Genomic DNA, 21,185 nt, shown 5'->3' with positions numbered 1-21,185 from the left:
CAGATATTGCAGGAAAGAAAAAAAAAAAAAACAACTCACACTGGCCCTCAAGAGAAGTGGGACAGTCATAACCTAAATCTGTGAAAGTCTCCTTGTCCATCTAATGAGGGATGAGATGTGTGGTCTCAGAGGACATTTTCAGTGCTGTCTGATTCCACCTGTACACCTGTGAATCAGTGCAGGGGAAACGGGAGACAGGAAGCGGGGACCCAAGGGAGTAAGGAGTCCCCGCCTTCACGGACGGCTGTGCAGGTGGGTCTTGGGATGTCTGCTCGCTGACCCGTGTAGGGGAGGAAAACGCTCTCCTGGGCCCTCTCAGGGTCCCTGGCTGGGTCTGAAAATGAAACTGCCAAAGGCAGATTAGCAGGAGAGAAGCGGGCACATTTATTTAATGTAAGTTTTCTGTGACACCAGAGCCTTCATACGGAAAGGGAGACCCAACCTGATATTTTTACGTTAGGTTTGATGAAGAGTGGGCAGTCGTGGATGAATACGATAGCATAAGGAAAATGAAGTAAGTGTGGTAAACTGCGGGAATTTTGCAAGGCCTGTTTGCTAGGATTCTTCTCAGTGTCCCTTTGTCTCCAGAGATAAGGTATACCTCCAGGTACAAGAAGGGCACCTTCAAGTGAAGGTTTCATGGCCTGTTTCAGGGGAAGAGGGTCAGGGCGACAGTCAGAGTGACCTTCCTGCTTCTCCTGTATTCTCAGACTCCCTTCAGCTTAAAAGATTTAATATGTCAAGTCACCATATTTGGGGGTAGCGTTGCAGAGGGTCCCTCCTCTTTGGTGGGGGCACTGCTGAGTTATTCCTTTACCCACTCATCCCTTCACCCCGACTTCACTTACTTGGTGTACTGAGTATCCACCATGTATCTGGAGCTGTCTGGGGCCTGGAGAAGCCATGCTGATTGGAACAGACACAAACTCGTGGCCCCCGTTCAGGTAAAGGGGACAGACCTCAAACAGGAAAGACCCACCTTGGATCTGACTTTCCCATCCCCCTTCCGAGGTCTCTTCCTTCCCAGGGCCTTGCTCAGGCAGGAACCAGTGGCCTCCTAGCCGGCCTCCTGTCTGCATCCTCTTTGCACTCCCACCCTCCCTGAAGAGCAGCTTCCTTCCCAGATTGTTCCTAAAAGCCAGAGCCAGATGGAGAACTGTAGCCCCGGGATAGCCAGAGGGCTGGTCATGGGGAGAAAATCAGGCCCCACTGAGGACGCCTCAAATTCCCAAAGGAGAAGCCCACCTGTCCCGGATGAACGCAGGGGCCAGGTGAGGAGGGAAGGTCAGAGGAGGAGGGGGTGGAGGGAGCCCACAGCAGGGAGAGAATGCCCAGGGTAGCGGTGGGGCCATCTGGGAGGGGAGGTGGCCAGAAAGAGCAAGAGGGACAGGGAAAGGCTGATTCTAGTGGGGGAAACTGGAGGAGAAAACATTCCAGGAAGTTTAAGGGAAGGTTTACTCTGAAGTGCATGTTGGAACCACCTCCCGGCATGGGCTCAAGGAAACCTGCGTCGGAGCCCACATCAGGCCTGATAGGCGTTTCCCTGAGCACGAGTCCACCCGGAGGCCACCTTCTGGGGAGGACCAGCCTGTTGATGCTGGTTCTGGGCACAGTTTCAGGCTATCCCTCTCCATCTCCCACAAGCCTCAGCCAGGACCTTGAGACCCTGCTACCCACCCCAGGAAGGCCTCTGCTCATCTCTGTAGCTTTGTTTCCTGTCCCTCCTGGCCTTCTCTGCACACCCCAGCTTTCTCACCATCCCCTGAGGAGCCATGTGCCTTCCTACCTCTCTCACCCCCACTCTAGGCCATTCTCAGGAGCTCCGGCATCTTCGGAATGCATCCCTGCTTCTCCCCAAGTTCCCAAACCCTACCTAGTCATCACGCCCTGCCCAGAGCCTTCTTCACCTCTCCCAAGAAGCCTTTCTGGCTGCCGGCAAGCATCTTCCATTCCTCCCCTCCACACACCAGCAACCTCTCCTTGGACGTTTCCCATAAGCCCCTTTGTATGGAGTCATTATCTTGATGTACATGACTTAGCTGTTGCGCCATCTAGATTCTGAACTCCTTAAAGATGAGGGCTAAGGATTAAAATTTCTTTTATCCTGCACGGCTTAGTGCCATGCCATGTACCTGGAGCCCCTTACATCACTGCTGATTGAATCAACTTCCCAGGGCCAGCCCAGGAGAGGCTGCCCATGGAGGGGGTTGGTAGTGGAGGCAGTCAGCAGCCCAAACGGGCCTGCTGCCTTGCCTTTGGGTCTGGTCCCTAGAAACAACTCCAGTGGCCTTGAAGAATTAATACTGCTGTCAGAGTAGTTGCCCTTCAAAGGGTCCTGATAGTTCTTGTTATATGCAAAGTCAAAAAGGTAAGGGGACTGTTCTTGGCATTTCCTGCCTCTCAATTGAGTGAGGACAGACGAATGATTTATTGGGCATTTCCTAGCCTCTCCTTCACCATAGGAAATCAGTCTGAAAAAAAGGTGCAAATTTTAAAAAGATGTGTGGCTGTTTTGAGGGGGTGGGGAGAATTCCCGTGTACCACTAAAGTGAAAAGAGAAAACTCTCTAACAGCAGGAACTCTGATCTAGAAGCATACTGACCGTAAATTTCCACCACCCTCTGAGAGCTTAAAGCTCTCAGAAAAGCTGTCCTGGTGCCGAAAAGGAGTGCGGCCAGGAGAGAAAGGCTGTGAAGTGTCATCCTCTCTCAGCTCCCCGCTTCCAGATGGCCAAGTTGGTCTTCGAGTGGTGGCCATGTGCCCTGAGCCATCAGCCGTCGCCACAGACGAGGGTGGAGGGGGGCTTCATAACCTGTCAGATGTTGGTTTCAGTTGCAAACAGTTAAATATCTCCACCCTACCCCTTCCCCTGAGAGGAAGAGAGCGCCAAAGAAAGGGAATGAGGGTTGGGGGGTGAGGGGAGGGGGTGGGGTGAGGGGGGTGGGGTGAGGGGGGTGACTCAGCAGATGCAGAAGCCTGACACAAAGGGCTTTTTTTTTTGCTTCCTTTTCACTCTGCAGTGGGAGTCGCGCATTAGGTTCCTAGGGCTGCCCGAGCAAATTACCACGCGCTGGTGCTTAACTGGGCAGCTTCGAACCCCAGAAGTGTATTCTCTCAGTTCTGGAGGTTGGAAGTCTGAAATCCAGGTGTCTCCAGGGCCATGCGCCCCTGAAGGCTCCAGGGAAGGAGCCTTCCTTGCTTCTTCCTAGCCTCAGGTGGTTGCTGGCAGTCCTTGTAGTGCCTCGGCTTGTACACGCTTCCCTCCAGCATCTGCCTCCGTCTCTTGGTGGCTGTCTTCCCTGTGGGTCTGGGTCTTCTCTCTGTGTATGTCTGTCTCTGTCTCTGCTTTTCTTATAAAGACACCAGTCATATTGGAATCAGGGCCCACCCTACTCCAGAATGAGCTCAGTGTAATGTACATCTTAGTTCCAGCTGCAGAGACCCTGTTTACAAACAAAGTCATATTCACAGGTTATGACCTCAATATATCTTTCTGGGGACACAATTCAACCCACAAGAGGAGTCAACTGTTTATTGTCTATGGTTTCATTGGGAAGCCTTAGGTAACAACCAGTAACTGTGTGTGTGTGATGTCTTTATATATAGTGCCATATGTATAGACACACACACACAAATACCTATATATGTGTGTATATATACTAATACCTATAATAGGTATTATATACACCTATAATATAATAGATATTTATAATACGTGTATGAATATCCTTGATTTGTATTTAATAGTGTCTCATATATATATAAATGACATTATATAAACACAAATGACAGCTATTTGTGATTTGTATATGTGCTGTATGACACAATATAAATAAATGTATGCATGACTTTCTATATATGCCACTACATAAATACAAACCATAGGAGCAGTTCTGAGAAATGCTCTAATTTTATGAATCTAAAGAAGAAGACCGCAGAGCTGCTCTTAGTCCATTTCCTGTGGTTTTCCCACTAAAGAGATGGTGGGAAAGGTCTGTGTTTGTCCAGGCTGGACTCTGAGCAGGACTCAAGCCTGCAGAATGGACAAAGGCACCATGTGTCTGCACAGGTGGCCCCAGGGCCACAGCCACTCTGCTGGCTGCCCAGCATTCTTCCCTGCTCAACCCAGAAAACCCAGACTCTGAGATACGAAGGGGCTCATCCAAGTCCCCACGGGCACGAACAGTTCCAGAATTAGAAGTTGTGCCTCCACACATCCAAAGGCCCCCCGCATCCATGTCGCCTCCCTTCTCTATCTCCTACTTGTCCCACTGTTCTGACTAAGAGTCAGATTTTCACTTGAGTTACTTCCACTGAGCATGCCCAGAGGTTATAGGTGGTCACAAAAATAGCACTATTTTCCCTTCAAATGAGCTGAGAAATGATTTTCATGGAGGTCCTACCACATGCCAAGTTTAAAATACTTTGTGTTCAGTTGTTTGTGAGTTGAGGAAAAACTCTTCCTTTTCCAATTTTATAAAGGCTTTCTGGGGGTTTTTTTGCTTTTGTTTTTTGTTTTTTCCATTTTCTCAAACTCCAACTGACTGACCAAAAGCTTAATGTCATTTTCTGGACGCAGTGACCTGCCCAGGATATCTTTCATGATTGAGCTGGGGACTCAGGGTCTCTCGGGGGCTGCTTCTCTCCCAAGGCTCTTGGAAGGTGCCCTTCCGCTGCCTTGGAACGACTCACCCTTGTGCTCTCCTCTGCCCCAGGGGGCCCAGCGGGGTCCCCACCCACTCTCCCCTCTTCCCTGGCTGCCTGGCTTCCCTTCTGAAAGCCCTGGGGCCTGATTTGCTCTCCATCCTGCTTGCTGGGATCATCCAGCAGGAAATGGCCAGATTCAGGAATGCCTTTTAAAATGGGGTTCTGGAGCCATGCTGCTTGGAACCTTTGCTGGGGAATTTGGGGCCAGGGCCTTCGCCTCTTCAGGACTTCCAAAGGGGCTGGCAGAGATACCGCACAGCCTCCTACACCTCCCACCACCCCTCCTCACTTCCTCTCGCCCCAGCCTCCCACCTGAGAACACCCGTGCCTGGGCCCAGATGAACCCTGCGGTCTCGGCGCAGGGCGCGCTCTGCAGCCTCTGAAGGACAAGAGGCAGAGCTCAGCGTGGCACTGCCTGGGTCCTGTGTGGCTGCGTCGGGCTCATGGACAGCACATCCTGAATCGTCAAGAGCCTAAATGGTGGGTCTCAAACTTTAGGGAGCGTCAGCATTCCTTGGGGAGCTTGTTACAAATGCAGGTGTCCAGCCCCACTTCTGAGAATCTCACAGTCTCTGGCAGAGCCTGAGACTCTGCATTCTTGAAGCCCCACCCTGGAGGATACCAGGGCCAGTAGTCTAGCGGCCACCGTGGGAGAAGTGCAGCTCAACCCCTTACTTGAGGCCTCTAGTCTGCAAAGCACATCCCAGGGCACTTAGGGGAGGTGACAAGGAAGAAGTAAAGACCAGAAGTGTGAGGCCCAAACAGAAACCAGGTGGGCGTGGGCTTGGGCCGGGGAGCTGGGTGGAGGAAGAGCAGCTTCCAGTGTGACCAGCGCTGCAGGGCTATATGTGGAAACGCTATTGGGACAGTGACTGGAGAGACCCCGTGACCTTCTGCTGCCAGTGCAGGTGCCAGGAGAACCTCCTCCTGGGTGTGGGGCAGGCCGTCAAGCCAGGTGAAGGAACGTCTCCTAATTGCCACGTGGTGAGGAGGGAGCGCCTGCCACTTCTCCCCAGGGGCGGCCCAGCGTGGAGAACACTGGCTTTGGAATCACCCTGCCTGAATGACTGTCACATGTCCAGTCTCTCCGGGTGAACCCGAGCAAGCTACGTACTCTCTCTGTGCCTCTGTTTCCTCCTCTGGAACAGGAGGACAATAGCACCCACCTCTGTCGGTTATTAAGAGGATTAAATAAGATAATATGTGTAAAGTACTCAACAGTCCTAGGGGTAGCGAGGAGTCCATGAATGTGGGCTGTCGCGTTTGTTCTCACAGCTGCCCCTGCCACCCCAGCCTCGCAGCACATCTCCAAAGCTGCCTTTTGCAGAATCAAATCGCATGAATGATTTGGATAGTCCATGAATGTCTTTGTCCCCTGTTCCCAGAAAGCCTCAGGCTCTCCCCTCTTCTCCCTCCAGAAGCCCCTGACACCTTGTAAGTGCCAGTTTGGAATAGGCAACTCTTACAGCGACATCCCCCTTCCTCTCCAAGTGACCCACCTCGAGGGACATTTTCACCCCTTCCAGTGATATTGAAGGAAGTGCTCAACAGATGGGGGCCAGAACGTTGCAACCGAAAACGCCAGTTTTGAATTCCCACCCTCTGCCCGACGAAGGCTGTGTGATCTACAAGGTGCGATGGGGAGTTCAAGGCTGGAATCAAAGACTCCCGAGCAGATGGAGGAAGGAAATGCACAGACAGCACCCGATTAATCCCCCTGCACCTTTGCCACGTCGGCCTCGGGGGCTGCCCTGCTGTTCTCAACCTCTGAGGAGGCTCTGCCTCGGTTTCCCCCGGCAGGGTGGAGCAAGCTCCCACAGGCGTGTTGTGGCGCATGGTGAACTAACTCCCTCTGGAGTTAGTACTGGGGGTGCTGTGAGTATTGGCTCTCTGTCCTAGTGATCAGCCCTGAGGACCTAAGCACGTAAGAGTTGTATGACTTTATAATAGAAGGTCCCAATTTGTCAGGATAGCCAGTGGTTCCCCTACAAACCAGCCCTCCTCCTGCACCCTCATCAGCAGTGTGTATCTCAAGGTTATCATGAGGGGAGAGCGGTGCTGTTTTGTCCTCATCTGGTGTATGGCATGGACGTCCCAAGGGGAGTATCCCTGAGCCAGAAAAGTGAAAAAGGATGAGGCAAAATCTCTGCAAGACAAGAGACTCCAACCCTTTGAGCATTTTCTAGATGAAAACCCTTGCCGCCATGTCCAGGCACTGGCTGTGGGTCGCTGCCAAGGAAGACCCTCCTCCTGTGCTCTGGGGGAGGACCTGGGTCCTGCAGGGCTCGTGACAGGGTCCCGTGGGGCCGACCCTCTCACCCTGATGGCTCCCTGGCCAGTGGGAAGGCGAGGCTGGGAGAAGAGTCACAGGGCGCTTTGTTGATTCTGTTGAGTTCAGAGAGGGCTTCCCATTTGACTTGGCGAAGCAGAAAAGTTCTTTATTTCCCCCAGCCTCAGGGCCTGCCAGCCCCACGGCTGAGGGAGCAGAGTTTCCTCCCTTCCCTGACTCCCACACCGTGACTTGCAGAGTTCAATGAAAAGCTCCATCCAGAGCGGGCCGGCCAGGTCGGCGACGCGCCTGTTTGATCCCCAGAACATGCTCATTCTTCCCCTCCAGCGCAGCCGGGCTGGCCCTCCCCGTGATCCTCCCAAGCTGGCTTTTCTTTTTTCTTTCTTTTTTTTCCCCCTAAGACCAGAGCCCAGTTATTTACCCAAAGAAAACAGGGAAGTGACAAGGTAACAGAGTACACATGTTGTGAAAATATGCAGGCTGAGGCCGAAGAAAAGAAAACATTCTTCCATAAGTAGCTGCCTTGTTAATTCATTTTTTTTCTCCAGATTAGAACCAGCCATTTCTTGTGCTCCTTCAAGCACCTTCTGTGGTTTCCTGACAGCTGCCTGCAAGGGGTGAGATTTGGCTTGAAAAATGGGCCATCGGTCATGCTTCAGGGGCAAGGCAGAAACCAAAATTCCCAGATTGCTCACATTCACTGCTCCCTTTCTAGAGGGGAATGAAAGAGGGCGAGGTGGTGGGGAGAAGATTGTATAAATTCAGAGGCGTCACCTGATTTTCCATAAGAAACGACAGCTTGGTAATGAACAGTCCTTGGGACTGGCTTTTTTACCTCCTCTGAAGTTGGTTTCCGATCCCTGGCCAGCCCGTGCTTTGCAGCCTTGAGCGATAGCCACAAGCTGATTCTCGGCAATTAAAAATAATATTGGCCCTGATAGAGGACTTTGGGGTCCCCCCCGACCCCCCTACACACACCCTTTTCATTCTGTGCCAAAGATCACTTTCCCAAACCTGTTCAGAACAGCTGGCCGCGACCAAGGAGGTTTCTAGAGTGGATCAGGGAGCCACTGGGGGTATTAATAGCATTTGCTCCACCTGGAGTTTGGGGCAGGAAGGGGGCGATCTACACTTTTGCAGGGAAGTTGTGCATAATCAGTTTGGGGCCCAATTTTTCTTCACTGGATCCTTTAAACCTCAGGGCCGACAGAATGGCTGAGAAAGCCTGCAGACAGGCTCTCTGCGGCCGGTATCCCTCTGGTACAGATCTCAGTACTTCCCGTTTTTTTCCCTCCTCAATGTTCCCGGTCTCCTTTTCGGCCCGTGGGTGTTGGCCCATGGCTTGGCCTGGCTCTTCTCAGGAGAGGTCACACCGCAGAGGCCTGGACGGCCTCTGTTAGCATTACTGTGGCACTTTCCGTGAACTGGAGGCCTCTGGAACCAGCCAATCCATCTCTGCACGGGGCAGGCCTGTGAGAAAGAGAATGACGTGTTCCCCTTTCCCAGAGAGGAGGCAGGTGCAGGCCTGAGGGGAGCCGGGGTTGGAGGGGCCTCCTCACCCCTTTCTTATGGCCACAGAGTTCGTCAGCTCCCCCCGCCAGCACCCAGCAGCCTTAACCTCAGAATGGGTGGAAGTCCTTCGGTCTCCCCACCCGGTTTGCCACCACCACAGGGCACCTTCCCAAGAGCCCAGGAGAGGGCTGGACTTCAGCCCTCTTGATTATCAGGTTGGGTTCGAGGGGAAGTGGTATGCCTGGAGACAGAGGCGGTTTCTGGGTCTGAGGATAAAGTCTGACCTCCAGGTGGACCTCTCCCATTGAGAGAGCTGGTAGGCAGGGGGCACGTCCCCTCAACGCCTGCGGCCTGGTTGGCGGAGGGAATTGCAAAGCACCAGTTTGGGGGGCGGAGGCTGGGAAAGCCCAGCCATGCCTCTGGTGAGCCTCCTTGACGTGGGTCACCAGGTTCCCACTGGGTGAACACAGCCTCTCCCCAAACTGGGCCGGACTCCAGTCTCTGGCCATAGGTGAAAGATTCTATTTCCGACGATTGTTTTCAGATATTCTACATCCAGTGAGTGAAAACACAATAGTGACAGGAAAAATTCAGCACACACACACACACACACACACACCACAAAGGTGGTCCCATCTCTCACTAAGAGGAGGTCCAAGACCCTTTTCTCATTTCAGTCCTTGATGTGGGTCTGAGGGAAGCAGGGCCTTTGAACTCGGCAGCACCCACCACAGGCCCAGCCACGAGGGTGTGGACGGGGAGCCAGGCAGGACAAGCTGCCTTATCAGGGGCCAATCTCAGGCCCTCCCGTGAGGACCAGGCTTCCTCTAGCAGAAGGTGATTTACAGCCGTTTATTCAATCAGCCGAGGAGGCTGAGGAGGGCCTGGGGGCAGCTGGGATCTGACTCAGCCAGAGCCAGGCCTTTCTGTTCTCAAATTTCTGCACAGCCCTAAGAGCAAACCTCACTGTGTTCTAATCCTGGCAAGTCTCTCCCTTCACGTTCTCTCCTCTCCATTTTGGGCATCCTTAAAGTGCCTCCAGGCAACAGGAATGACTGCTAAGCCCTCGGTGATGAAGAGCTGGCAGGGAATGAATTCTGACGACATTCGGTTTTAAGAAACAGCCTTCGCTAATCCCAAACTCCTAGTTTATCCCTCCCTGGCCCTTTCTCTTTTGGTAACCATAAATTTGTTTTCTATGTCTGTGAGTCTGTTTCTGTTTTGTAACTAAGTTCATTTGTATCATTTTTTTAGATTCTACATATAAGTGCTGTCATATGATATTTATCTTTCTCTGTCTGACTGACTTCACTTAGTATGATAATCTCTAGGTCCATCCATGGTGCTGCAAATGGCAACATTTCGTTCTTTTTTATGGCTGAGTAGTATTCCATTATATGTATATACCACATCTTCTTTATCCATTCATCTGTCAATGGACATTTAGGTTGCTTCCATGTCTTGGCTATTGTAAGTAGTACAAACTACTATGTATAAAACAGATAAACAAAAAGAACCTACAGTATAGCACTAGAAACTATATTCAATAGCTTGTAATAGCCTATAATGAAAAAGAATATGAAAAAGAATATATATATATATATATATATATATATATATATATATATATATATATATAAAACTGAATCACTTTGCTGTACACCAGAAACTAACACAACATTGTAAATCAACTATATTTCAGTAAAAACAAACCAAAAAAGAATCAGCCTTTGGGCTCCTACGATTGTTGCTGAAAGATTTTTCTCTGGGTTCTAGGTGAGGCTGGCCCTCAGATTCCTCCTCCGACTTCTCAGATCTCTGCCTTCCTTTACCAGAACCTGAGATTTGAAGCAGGTGGTCAGGTTCTGATTGGTCATGGAATCCAGCATCCCTGTTCCAACAGGTGACCATCCTGGGGTTTGAATTCTTCTATGAAGGGAAGCAAACCACTTCATAAAGACATCTGAGCCATTGTTTGAAAGTTTTCAACCTCAGGAAGTTTTCTCTTATATTGAGGTGGACTCTGCCACTCTGTGACTAGTTTTATAATAATTCTTAAGGGCTGGGGAGCAGTATAGCCAGGCCTCCACACCCAGCAGAGCAGACACATAAAGGAGGCCAACACCCACCCCCTCCACCCCTGCTTCTCCCTGCATCTCATGCCTGATTATTCATATTTTGATTAAATATTTGACAGACTCTTGTTTTCCCCCCAAAGTGTTTTCGTGATGGGCTTAACATCTTCATGTCAATATTATTTTTTAAGATCTTGCTGAAAAGTTGCTATTTTTGGAGAATGCTCAGAGGAAGCAACTGCTCCCTTGCATGTCTCACTCCATCCCATTATCCTGATGCAGCCAGGAGAGGATCTGGACCACTTCTCTCCAGGGATGCTTCACCTCACCCACCTTTTCCTAGTATTGCTGTGACCATAAGCCACCCTTGCTGAGCGAGGTACATCTGCCTGCATCTCATGCGAATGTTGGGGTGAAAATTTTGAGGATTGTTTTTCTAGAACAAGGTAAACTTGTTCCCTTTTCATGGGGCCAAGCCCTCACATTCCCCTGGTTTTTGTCACCCTTGTCTCCTGGCTTCTCCAGCTTCAACAGTTCCAGGAGCCACCCTTCTCTACAGCTGATGAGAAGCTAACTTTACATAGCTTCGTACTAGAATGTTAGCTCTGGGAGGGCAGGGAGTTTGTCCAGTCTGTTTGTTTTGGGTTTTGAGGTTTTTTGTTTTGTTCTGTTTTGTTTATGTCCTTAGAGTCTATAACTATTTGTTCAATGACTGGCTCCCAAGATGCAACTTATAAAGAAAACCACATCTTCCTCTCTTATACTCTGTACTAAAAACCCGGAGAATAAGCAAGAAGGCAAATGTGGCCCATTGTGCACAGAACTGTCTTACTTACCGTCCCTGTTGGGTATCAGGAAAGCAACATTAAGGCCACACTTCAAACAGCAAGTCCGCAGTGCAACCAGGCCAGCCCCTCAGGCTTAGGGATTCTCGTCTCACATATTATGCCAGCTTCACTCATAATGTGATCTTGATCCATTTCTAGAAAACTCAGTCTCGGGGTAGCTCTGTAGGATCTTACCTGCTGCCACCAGATCAACCGTGCTCTTCCCTAGCTCCATTCATAGTCAGGGATCAGGGCATATACCTGCTGAGCAGGGAGAAACTCCTGGTGCCTTGATGACTGGGAGACTGTTCTAGACTCTCTTCTAATACTCATCAAACTCTGCTTCTACAGCTGGAATATTTGTTGTATCACTTCTCAGCTCTAAAACCTAAGGCCCTCTTGTTCTCCAAAATCAAGTCTCAGCTTCTCTGCTTGGCTTTCAAGATTCTTCATCATCTGGCCCCACCTTGCCTACTCAACCTAAGTTCTCCTTACTCCTCACTGCACACCCCCTTCCACCCTCTATGGTCAGGCCATGTTGTTCATTGTCTTCCCTGGGTGTTTTGTTGGTTCTTTTTTCAACATACTGGAAAATGGGCTCATATGTTTAAAAAAATTTTTTTTAATTAAATAGATTTTTTTAAGTGCAGTTTAAGACTCACAGCAAAACTGAAGAGAAAGTACAGAGATTTCTTATAGACACCCCCCCGTCCTCCACTACCACATCCCCCCAGCATCCCCTACCACAGTGGTGCATTTGTTAACATCAGTGAACCTCCTATTGACACCTCATTGTCACCCAAAGTTCCTGGTTTATATTAGGGTTCACTCTTGGTGGTGTACGTTTTATGGATTTTGACAGATGTATGATGACATGTACCCACCATTACAGTATCATACAGAACAGTTTCACTGCCCTAAAAATCCTCCGTGCTCTGCAAACCTTTTCATAGTCCTATTTTTGTCATCATGGATAGTGCAAGTTCTCCTTCCTTCACAAAGCCTTTCCCAATGGCTGTAGTCCACACAGATCTGTCCTCTCCCAGGACTCCTGCTCCACCAACAGGTAGGGCCACCCTTGACCATGCTCTTATTGCATCCTTCCATATTAGTTCTGTCTCTGTAATTGGAGTGTAAGCTCCTAGTACTTGGACTCCCACCACTGTGCCCAGCCTATGATAGGAGTTCCACAAGCAGGGCCACCATATTGAATAGCTCTGGGGGCCCTTTTTACATTATATTCCATGTGAATGGGGTCCCTAGAGTTATGTAGTACTGTAGCCCTATTCACAAGTCCTTGAATGATTCATAAAACCCAGTCTAGTACCTGAAAAAGAAATAATTATCCTTATCATGATTCAGTTCAATTCTTCGGGTAGTTATTCAATACCTAACTACCAACAGTACCAAAATTAATAAATCAGTGATCCTACCCTTAAAGGAATTATAGTCTTGTGGCAGAAAAGTAAGCAAACAGATCGTGATAACACAATGTGAATAGTGCTAAGAGATGAATATGTATAAAGAATATAGCACTAAATATTTAGCTTGAAGAATCAGCAGGAATTTGTCAGGTAGGTGAGTGGGTGGAGGGCATTCCAGAAGGAAGATGGAAAAATGAAAGCGCAGGGCATATTTAGAGCCTTGCAAGTGGTACAGTTTAGTTCCTGATGATAAAATCAGAAGCACGGTGATTGAACGATTGCCTGCGCTCCCCAAGTAAACTTACACCAGATCATTGGCACAAAAGGACCATGTACTCTGGTTCCTGGGTGGGATAAGCCCCAGAGCCCCAGTGTATTCTTTTCATTTGCACTGTCCTGTGTTGTGCTGTGCACAATATGGTGCCCCATCCAAGTGGTGGGGTTGGGTCCTCCAGAGTCCTCAATGGACAGCCTGAAGAATGGGCCACAGTTCTCTACAGGCTTTCTTTGGCAGCTTGCACTGTTTTGGCCTACCTCATGAATTTCTTCTTCCTCTTCCTCCACCTTCCTTTTCTTTCTCATCTTCTGATATTTTTTGTGTATTAGAAGTCTGGTTAATCGGCTAAGAAAAAAAAAGCCATTGCAGGCAAATGTAGAGTGGTTTCTGCCCCTTACATGGCTTCCTTTCCCCGGTCCCATTCTAGGTGGTCGGTCATTGGCCGCCATGTTGGAGCTTGGGCGTGACTGGGCTTCCGCAATGCACAGCCCAGTCCCAGAGCATGAAAAGAGTGCGAGGTCTAGCTGGATGAAGGGGCTGAGGCCCCGTGCTGTGATTCTGGGCACCTCTAATTTCCCCTCTCTCTGTTTCTGCTGTGCAGCAGCAGCAGGAGTTTGTTTAAGGCTTCCAGAGCGCCTCTTTGTTTCACCTGGGAAAGTCCCTACGGGGAGAGCTGAGAGCTCCCCAGAGGAATGGCTGGAGGCCTGACCTCTGTCACCTGAATTGTTTGGATGAAGAAGCCCCCATAGGGGTTAGGAGAGTGATCAATTGGCAACTTAAGGAGTGAAGACCTCTCTCTCCCTCTCCTCCCTCTGCTTATTGTGCTCGGAAGGGCAGCGGGGTCAGCGGCAGCAAACTGAAGGGCCAACTAGCCGTGCCTTGAAAGGGGCTCGTTTTGTGTTTCAGTAATGAGCACTCTTTCTCCCCTTGGATGCACTCAGATTTCACGAGTTACAGGGAACCCGTCAACTGCTGTTTTCATTGTATGGGACTCACAGGGAACTTGGATATAGGGCAAGCCTGTTTCAAAGGAAACAGGGGAGAGACAGTCCTGAATAGATGCAGTGGGCTGTCATATGCAGATCATAGCCCCAGTTGCTATGGGACACCTCTGCCCGCCCAGAGGGCAAGCTGCTGAAGTCCTGTTCTGACCTGGCTGCCTCCTTGGAGATGGGGATGCCACTGCTGAAAGGGCACAGCCAGCAGCCGGCGCTGCCCTGGACTCCCCGCTTTGCCATGGAGGTCGGCTTAACAGCAACTTGAATCCCAGAAGCCTCTGCCCTCTACGGGCTGCTCAGTCAGGAGACTCTCATCCAGGAGCTGAGGGAACAAGCCAAGTAATCCTGGCAAAGTGAAGAGAGGCAAGTCGAAAGGGGTTTCTGCTTACGGGCCACCAGGCCTCTCCTCACTGAGGGGCCACCAGGGCCCATGATCTGGAACTGGGGCCTGATGTTAGAGACAGGTTTTTACCTTGTTTGTTTGCCATGCCCTGGGAGAACACTTGGCAATAACATTACTTTCCTGATGGGCTCATTTTGTAGCCAACAGATATTGTTTTCTTTCCCCCGTTTACCTAATGTGACCCAGAGTATCAGGATGGGCCATGCCCACAAGAGGAAAGAGCAAGCCTGCCCTGGTGGCCCTGGCTCCCCAGCCCCAGGCCCCTCTGCCCTGCAGCTCCCTGTCCTGCACCCACCTGTGGGAACAAGAAATAGCCAGGGGGCTGTCTGGCCTGGAGCAGAGCCCAGGGCATGACCTGTGGTAGAGCCTAAGATTAGGGGAGGGCCCAGAATTAAGATTCTCTCCAAAGGGTCCTTCAAGTGAAGAAGGCATCTGGAGTTCATGGTAAGAACCAGAGGAGGATACTGAGAAATGTTCCCAACAACTGGTTACTAAATACCCTAGTCTACTTAAAAGGGCAAAAGCATGGCCCTGTCACCAGGGAGTCTGGGTCTGGGGACTGGGGCTAAGCTGGGAGGTGGAGCCAGGGCCCTCAGGCAACCTTCTGTGACCTTCCAACCCTCTTGTTTTCACTCTTGTGGCCATTTTTGCCACAGCTAAGCTTCTCCCTCTGAGGGTGTCCAAGAACAATACTTAAGTCCAGAACCCCGCCCTCTGGCATATGAAGAGGGTAACTTTTGCTTATATGGATCCGTCACGTAGGATGCTTTGTAAGCCTGAAAGCTCCGTGCAGATGTAAGATACAGTGACCCTTCCAGGAAGAATCTCAAACACTGGCAGAGGGGAGAGGCAGGGATGGCTGAAGAGAAACAAGATTCCCTGGCTGGCTGGAGCTCAGGACAGATGACGCTGTGAACTAAGGCTGCAGCAGCAGGCTGAGGGCCACACGTGCTGCAGCACCGGGCTTGACCGTGCAGAAGAGAGAGAGCGTTTGGCTGGTTGGCATGGTCATTTTCCATTGCTGCTGTAACACATCTCCACAAGTTTAGTGGCTTCAGCAATACAACTCATTCTCTTACAGCACTGGAGCTCAGACGTCTGACATGGGTCTCACTGGGCTAAAATCAGGATGTTGTCAGGGCGGTGCTCCTCTCTGGAGGCTTCAGGGGTGACTCTGTTCTCTTGCCTTTTCCTGCTTCTAGAGGCCACCCACTTCCCTTGGCCCATGGCCTCTTCCTCCATCTGCGAAGCCAGCAATGGAAGGTCGAGTCCTTCCCACGTCTCATCACTCTGACCGCCTCTTCTGCCTCCCTCTTCCATTTTTAAGGACCCTCATGATTACCTTTGGCCCACCTGGATAATCTAGAACCATATGCCTATTTTAAGGCCAGCCAATTAGTAACCGTAATTCCCCTTTGCCTTGGAAGGTAACATGTTCGTAGGTTCCAAGAATTAGGACACTGACATCCTTAAGGAACCATTTTTCTGCCGTTGGTTAGTTGGTTGGTTGTTCATGGGTCAGTTACTAGTTGTTTGATTGTTGGTTGGCTGTTTGTTGAGACTTTCCCCCCCACCCCACCCTCACCCTTACCCAAGAGCTGGATAATCACACTTATTAGAAGAAGGGAAAAATAAGAGTGTGCAGTCTCTAAGGGGAGGAAGGGGCTGCTGGAGGCAGGCACAGGAAGTGAACATCATTTCTTCTCATTGCCTATCAGAATGACTCTGTAAAGCACAGTCCCAAGAACTAGAAGACAGACCATTCTGGAGAAGTTTGTTAGCCCACACCCCCCCTCCTCAGATCCCGGTGCATAGCTGGGTCATGTTTCATACAAAAATTTGGCTTCAAGTACTTGGTTTCTGTCCCATGTCTTCTGGCTTAGAAGCAGGGATGTTTGAAACTCATTTAAAAATGTCTGGTCAAACTTTTGAGATACTGTCTCTAATCCAAATACACTAGTGGGTTTCACTAAGGGGCTAGTGGTCCCCCAGAGCCTCTCAGTCCTGCCGTGGGTTTCAATCTCTCTCCCACACATCAGCCCCAACCCAGCTCCTGAACCCTGCCCAGCTGCCTCCTCGACTTGACAGCTTGCAAGCTGGACTGTGTCACCAGCTGCCCTGCTTCCTACCTTGTTGGAAGCTGAAGGTTGGTCTTTAGGAAGTCCATCAAAACCCTTGAAATCAAATGTGAGCACTGGTCACTTGCTCTTGAGCTGTTCTTGCAGCTGGGTATTTCCTCACTCAGGTCTCATGAAAAGCGCCTTCCCAGAACCCAGCTCCTATTTCCCAGTTTCTTTGCCTGGAGCTCCTGATCCCAGTTAGCCACCCAGATAACTCCTAGGATGCCCTCCACCGCCCACCTGTGGACTGTCACCTGGCCTCTGGAGCTGGGCTGTCCACTCATCCTTGACTCACTGTTTATCCTGACCTCCCAGTGAGTCCCGGCTTCAGTGACTGACCTTCCAGTCGAGGGCTTCAATCTTGATACCCCTTTGCCCGTGGAGATCTTGACTCCCACTCTCCAAACAGCATCAGCAGCAGTGTAATAATGGCTAATATTTGAGCTTTTATTGTGTATCTGTCCCTGTGCAGGTACTACCTCGTTTAATCCCCACAACAACTCCAGGAAGAGCCCTGTGAAGAATAAGTACCAGTCCATTTCACAGGTGAGGAGACAGAGGCACGGAGAGATTAAATAGTTTACCCAAGGTGATACAGGTCGCATGGGGTGGAGTCAGGATTCATGGGCCATGGAGCACCAACTGCTATAGTCACCCTCTTTCCACTTGACTCTGCTTACGGTCCACTCCCAAAAGCCAGGGCGATCCATGTACATGAGATCATGTCCCTGATCTTCTCAGAACCTTCCAGTGGCTCCCATCTTACTCAGTAAAAGCCAGTGGCTCACAGTGGCCTACAGGCCTGCATGATCTAGCCCTGCTCCTTCTCTGCCCACACCCCTGCCATCTCCCCATTCCTCTCTCTTCCTTTCCTTGCTGTTCCTCAAGGAAACCAGGCTCCTGCCTACCTCGGGGCCTTTGTACTTGCTAGTCCTTCTCCCCCACACCCATATTTTGGCTTGTTCCCTTCTCAAAGGAACAGTCCACATAAAGAATAGAAACACCCTATCTTTGCTAGCACCCCTGCCCAAAGGCTCCCTATCCCCCTTACCTGGCTCATTTTTCTCCATCAGATTGTTACCAAATAACACATGAGACATGTCTATGTTGTTTATTATCTGTCTCTCCCACTGGGAACAAAGCTCCAGCCTGTACTTGTGGAATGAATGGATGGAGCTCCAGGACTCCCCTCAGGAACCTGATGTTCAGGGGGGCTCCAGCCACCCTCCAGCTCCCAGGTCCCCACCTATGCCTGTTCCTGGGCCCCCAGGTGGAAGACCTTCCATTCAACTCACAGAGGAAGATTTAGCTTCATTCTGGTGCTCAAGTGCCCTCCACGAAGCCTGGCAAACAAGAATAGGCAGCACACATTTTGGGCCTAAGATCAGTTTTCCATTCTCATTGACCGCTGGGGGTTTCTTTGGCGGGGAGGGACTCACTCACCTGTTGAAGGGAATTCAAATTGTGTCTCTCTACCCTCACCCTCACCCCAGCCAGCCGGGGTGACAAGCAGCTATGTCTTCAACCACTGGCAGTGTGGGCCTAGCCCTCAGCCCTCAAAACCCTGTCCCGCCCCCTAAACACGATTTAAAATAATAAGACTGAGACATGGCTGTCTATCTCTCTCCAGAGACAGCTCCTGTCCCCCCAGCCAGTGGCTCAGCAGCCCGTGTAGGTGACACTGGAGGGCTGCCTGAGTGAGTCCAGGGTCCAGGGGCCTCCATGTTGAACCCCCTGGGCCTCCCGAATGAGACAGGAGGGAGCCTGGTCAGTGGATCCTGGGCCGGGGAAACAGGAGTGTTACTGAAGTGGTCCTGTGGTTTGAGAGCCTCGCAGTAACAGATTCTGGGCATGTGTCCCCCATGACTGTTCTCTAACAGAGAGTAGTTCATTTTTATTTTTATTTTTATTTTTATTTTTTTATGGCCAGTGGCAAGGCAGCACCTGTGGTAACCTCATTAGTCTGTTCCAGAACTCCTCAGAGAGAGGTGAGAGCCTGCCAATTTAGTCAGGGGTTTTTTGGTCTTAGGCTCCTGGGTGTGGGGGGATTGGGGAAACAGGCCAAGGGGTAAAAGAGGCGGGGGTGGGAGGGGAGTAAGTGGAGTCTTTTCATCCAAACCCACTCCGAGGTTAGAGAAGAGGAAAATGTGTCTTTGACTGGCTTTCTGATTCCCTTAATAAGTCTTCTGACTAAAAAGACCTTAGCTTCCAAGAAGCTTCTCAAGAATGCCTATTTCTCTAATGGGAAGCCATAGGGATGGGCTTAGATCACAAGTGATACCATTTACTTAGTGTCTGCCTTGTGCCAGGCGTTGTGGAGAGCCCTTTCAGTGCCTCTCCTTACTGGGAGCTGCTCAGCCAGAGGTATCTGGTCAAAACCCCTGAATCAGCAATGCTATGAGGATGTGGTTTTTAATCCCCAACTGGAAGATGAAGGAACGGAGTTACATGACTTGCCCAAGTTCATGTAGCTTCTAAATATTTGGGCCAGAGTCTGAACTGACGTCTGTCTGATCCCAAAGCTCATACAGCAAGGCCCTGCCTCCTGGTTCTCTGCGGGTCACCAGACTGCATTATTCTCCAGGCTAAGAACCTACAGATTTTGGGGTCCAGTTGGTTCAGAGTGGGTGCTTTTTGGGTCTTGGTAAGTTGAAACTGACCATTGACTCCCACCCCCCAGCCTGGTAGACTCCAGAACATAGATTCTGTCCTTTTCTCTATAACCTCTCCGTGGATCTTCAGGCTTCGGGGAATGAGATGTCAAGCCCTTCACAGGAAGATTGAGGAGGCCTAAGCTTAAGACCCCTTGTTCCAAGGCAAATCTCTTGGCATCCTCCCCATGGCACCTGGTCATGAGGCGTGAGTCTTACTTTCTAGAGAGATGTAAAAGCAGTGGGCATGACCAGTCCTGAGGGGCGCAGGGAAACACCCTCAGGGAGTGACCCAGTCCTCGGTACTTCAGAGCATCCAGGGTAGGAGACGACCTTGCCACCTAGCAAGCAGATCAGTATTAATCTTCGGAACTCTATCGTTGGATTGCCTGTGCTGGAGGCCAGATCTGGTGTGGACTTTGATCTGGGACAGGGGCGCTGTGTAAGGTCAGCAGGGGGTCAGAGGTGGGCCTGAGCTCTGATTCTGATGATTCAGAATCCATGCTCTTTTCTGAGCTCACCGCTGCCTCAGTTCAGCAGATTCCAGGGTGCACATGTTTCAAGAGCAAGAGAAAATGTTCAATTTTCCTTTATTTAGAAACAAGGCTCGATGAAGGAGGAATAAACAGGGTCATTCTGTCTGTGGTTTGTTGAGATCCCCAGTGCCCTCTCCAAAACGTGTGCAAACAGAAGGAGCTTAAAAGCTGACAGAGAGTTATGGAGAGGGAAGCAGAATTTCCAGTTTGATTCCAAGTCTTTTCAGGCCTTGACCTTTAGCCTAAAAGCCAGAGAGCCCAGCTGATCTCCATGACGACTGTAACTCAAGAGGAGACACCGTGGGGCCGGGAGAGAGCGGGGCAGGACCAGGTTTGCACATTCCAGGGTCATGGGCACCCAAGGAACTTCCTCCCCTCTGCAGGATAATAAGGTGAAGCCCCTGGTCCCTACTTGTCCCAAGACCTTATCATGGCCTTGTCCGTGATTTTAATCATTTTGAAAATGAAGGCCCAGCCTCAAGAAGGAACAACCAAAGGCGAATCCTCTCTCCTTTAGTGCAGATGTTTCCGCAGTGAAATGGAAACTTGTTATTCTTGTAATTCTACTCATTGTTCTTCTGATTTTTACTTTAAAAGAATTTAGAAACTTGAATCCCGGACTGGTCATTGCTACAGGGTTCTAAATCCCAGGCCATGAGCCCAAATTCCTACTGTTCGCTCTTCTTACCTTCCTCATCCCTCACCCCTCAGCAGCTTCTGCCTCCCTGGGCCTGGTCTCAGCCCTTCTGCCCACCAGCCATCCTGCCTGTGGTGATTCCTTCCCTGCCCTCGGCCTGTATTTCCTCCCAGAATGGAAGGGTGAGGCTGGTCCCAGGGTGCACCTCTAAAAGGAGCATGTTGGGCCGCACCCTCCCTGGTCCCCTGTGGCTGAGGTCAGCCTCTTCGCTAGCAGAGTGGCCAGTTCAGTTCTTCTTCCCGCCTTTCTGGCTCTGTGCTTGGACCATCTCCATGCCTTCCTCCATTTCTTGCTGCACCTGGAGACTAGAATGTGTTCTTGCCGAGAGTCAGGTTTTCCCAAGACACATGACTCTTAGTAAGGGAGCTGCTCCCCACGTCATAGAAATAAATCTCCTCCTTGTTTTACCTTCAGTACAGCTATTTCTAGAAGCTGGACTCAGGCCTAGAGGGACTGTGTGTCATCCATGCTTTTTCTGAAATCTATCCTCCTGTCTGTATCTGGGCAGGCCTGGATATAGGACAGGTATCCTAAAATCACAGATGAGCGTTCCCGTCCTAATGGGTACCATTTATTGATGGTTTGTTACTTGCAGGCACAGTGCTAACTAAGCTCCTTGGTGATAACTTGGTTCAGTCACGTGCCCCAGTTGGGCCCGGATCAGCCTG

At 50.4% G+C, this 21,185-nt stretch overlaps 1 protein-coding gene across 9 annotated transcripts in view; it reads left to right on the top strand.

Annotated features, from left to right (window-relative positions):
- RAD51B (RAD51 paralog B) overlaps nt 1–21,185 on the top strand; it is a 696,422-nt gene that overhangs the window by 584,507 nt on the left and 90,730 nt on the right. For 4 of the 9 annotated variants that reach the window (XR_012507481.1, XM_045522133.2, XM_074365338.1 and 1 more), the window contains one exon: nt 17,106–17,179. The exons of the other annotated variants lie outside the window; for them this stretch is intronic. Coding sequence is in view for 3 of the 4 variants with exons in the window: in XM_045522133.2 (XP_045378089.2) it covers nt 17,106–17,179 (74 nt within the window). In the remaining variant the exon portion in view is untranslated. The remainder of the gene's footprint in view (nt 1–17,105; nt 17,180–21,185) is intronic. 9 annotated transcript variants of the gene reach the window in all.

This window comes from Camelus bactrianus, chromosome 6 (assembly GCF_048773025.1).
Source record: "Camelus bactrianus isolate YW-2024 breed Bactrian camel chromosome 6, ASM4877302v1, whole genome shotgun sequence".
Lineage (NCBI taxonomy): Eukaryota > Metazoa > Chordata > Mammalia > Artiodactyla > Camelidae > Camelus > Camelus bactrianus.
This window is presented reverse-complemented; position numbering and strand designations above follow the sequence as displayed.